Source organism: Rhagoletis zephyria, unplaced genomic scaffold (assembly GCF_001687245.7).
Source record: "Rhagoletis zephyria isolate East Lansing unplaced genomic scaffold, Rhagoletis_zephyria_1.1 Rzeph_scaffold_42208, whole genome shotgun sequence".
In the NCBI taxonomy this organism is placed as follows: Eukaryota; Metazoa; Arthropoda; class Insecta; order Diptera; family Tephritidae; genus Rhagoletis; species Rhagoletis zephyria.
In genome coordinates, this window is record NW_016199263.1 from 1 (window position 1) to 2,643 (window position 2,643).

Below are 2,643 nucleotides of genomic sequence, written 5' to 3' on the forward strand. Positions count from 1 at the left end.
CATTGTGTGGATCAAATGAACGGAAGGTGCGTTCCAACTGGGAAATAAAGAGAAGATGAAAAGAGTTGTAGAAAACAGGATGGTTAACTACGTGTGTTCTGCCACATAAAAAGTAACTTTGAACTAAACTTGATTCAAAAATATTAATCGGGTACACCCAAACAGACTACATAAAATGGGGTAATGAAATTTAGGTTAGGTTCCGCAGGCGCGTAGGAATGACATGCACTTTCCATATTGTCGGTATGGCTCCGAAATTTTCACTTCGGCTAACTCCCCCACAGCATTGAAAAGGCTCAATGAAAAATGTTTGAGGCGCCTTGTTTGGAAAGTAGGACATTGCCACAGGAAGTGGTGAATCAATTGCTCCTCTTCCTCATCCCTGAGGGAGCTCGTTGGTACACGCCATTCATGAAGCATTGGTGTTAGGGTGCAGTGCCATCTGATGACGTCAGACGGCAGGTTGGGTTAGCGTCAATAATCCCTCAGTACGACAATTATTAAGTTTCGGTCATAAGAATCATGTAATCTCAGAACTGTCACAATTGATCCATAGGTTATTAGTTACGGCTGTGATGTAGGCGTAGGGAGTGAAAAGATCCTTCGACTCCACACCCTTGGGTGGACAATGTAACCAAGTGCAGAAGGATCTGTGCTATGTCCAGGAAGCCATCAGAGGAAGATTTTGACGTGACTCAATGAAGCCAGCGATGCACGATATCTCCGAATTACTTTCGACTTTACTCATTTGAAGCTAATTTTTTTAATATTGCCTGACAGGCTTATATTCAGGTACGCATCCTTTTATAAAGCCCAGCCTCGAACGTATTTCTTCGGAAACCGGGCGACCTCAGGAGTTAGTTGCTTAACCTTAACCGGTTACTGTAGATCTCTGTACGAACGGACGACCCTATGTTTTCGCCACCTCCACCTCAACGCGAGCTGCGGCACTGAAGACTTTTTCTACGGACGCACTAGCCGACTAACTAGCGTACCATGGTAGCCTTCAGCGCATGCACTGAGCATCCTGTGCCCTGGAGTAGAGAGAGTTCCACCCTGCGAGCAGCGTCTGTTGAGATTTCTTCAGTTGGTCACAGTGCCAACTTGATGATCTTTAGTAGGATCAAGAAGTTCAGCCGATCACAAAACCTTAAAGTCACCCACCAAGTTTGACGTATAGATTGCCGCCTGGCCATCTCACCGATCAAGAAGGAGCACAATGACTTCGTAAAGGTGAAAGTAGAAATTCTATTGGCGGTAGAGGATACACCAGTAAAGGCACCGAGAGAAGTCAAAGCACTCAGAGGCGGTACTCGGGCCTCTGTTGTGAAAGCAACAGATCGGAAGATCAAAGGTGTCATAAATGAAAGCAATAAATAAGGTAAGTTCCCTATGCACCAATGGAAGTAGAATTGTGGCGCTGTGTAAGATAGCAATCGACACAATAGGCTAAGTGTACTCAGGATCTCGTCTTAAAGTTGATGAGTCTCAAAATATCTTGTAAGGAGCCAGGGAGAAAGACGAGGTACCATCAGACCCTGCGGATGTGTTGACGATACCCCTAGCGGTTAAATCGTCGGAATTTAAAAGGTGTCTTTAGAACAGGAAAAAGTTCCTTTAAAATTATTATCCTTTGACATGTTATCCATATCCCTGATAAACTAAAAACGTACATTTGTTAGGGCTTAGCTCTATTGAGCCATAGTGTGATAATCTTAGTACAATATCTTAGGCAACAGGTTAATTTCAAGTAGTTGCGGTTTTCTAACGGAATCTTACAAATTATTATACTTTAGACTTATAATATTTTTACGACATATTTTTGGCGGAAGTCTAAAAATATAATAAGTTATAAAAGACCGAAGGCAAAACAGTACGCATTTTTTTGTATGGGAAGTGGTACACCCTAATACACATACATATTCATTACAAAAAAGCATGAAGAGAATATGCATATAGGATTCGCCAAAAAAAATTTACTTCTACCGCGCGACACTCTAATGAACGATACCAATTGCAAGGGATACCATTAAAACATGAACTCTTGGAAGTTTTTCAATCTATCTTCTCAGTTCTGCAATAATAACAAACAATCTATAACTAACCCAACTTCCCATTTCCCATACCTGATCTTTGGCTTTTCGATCCTCCTCCGGTTGGTGCGGTCGTCGACCCATTAGCTCGTGTATCGAATGAAATAAATCGCTCATTTCGCCACGTGATATTCGACCATCACCATTCACATCGTACAATTTGAAGGTCCATTTAACTTTGTCGTACACTGTACCGCGCAGCAGTGTTGACAGTATATTGAGAAAGTCCTATTTTGTAAAAAAAATATAGAAAAATAAAAATACAGACATTTCAATAGCAAATNTGTAGTAGATACATGTGTAACACATCGGCGTATACACAATACCATTAAATTCTTTAGTGTCAAATATCTGGCAATAATCCTTAATCGATAAGTTTGTAAAATTTATACAAAAAATTTTACTTATACGAATACTTACTGCCATGTGGAAAGAACTTTGCGTAGATTTCTTTGAAGCATTCTTCATGCACAACGCCTTCGGGACATTCCTGCAATAAGCAAAGAGAGCAAAATGAAGAGCTTATCACATGACCCGTATTGCAGGACAC

The 2,643-nt window shown here is 41.0% G+C and overlaps 1 protein-coding gene across 1 annotated transcript; it reads right to left on the reverse strand.

Annotated features, from left to right (window-relative positions):
- Positions 1-4: 4 nt before the first annotated feature.
- On the reverse strand, positions 5-2,583 carry LOC108355096 (Kv channel-interacting protein 1-like; the record flags this gene model as incomplete). The annotated part of the gene is made up of 4 exons (XM_017606268.1): positions 5-37; positions 2,127-2,321; positions 2,390-2,456; positions 2,498-2,583. Coding segments are annotated over 4 exons (381 nt in total), but the record flags the coding sequence as incomplete, so codon positions are not given.
- Between the last annotated feature and the right edge of the window lie 60 nt (positions 2,584-2,643).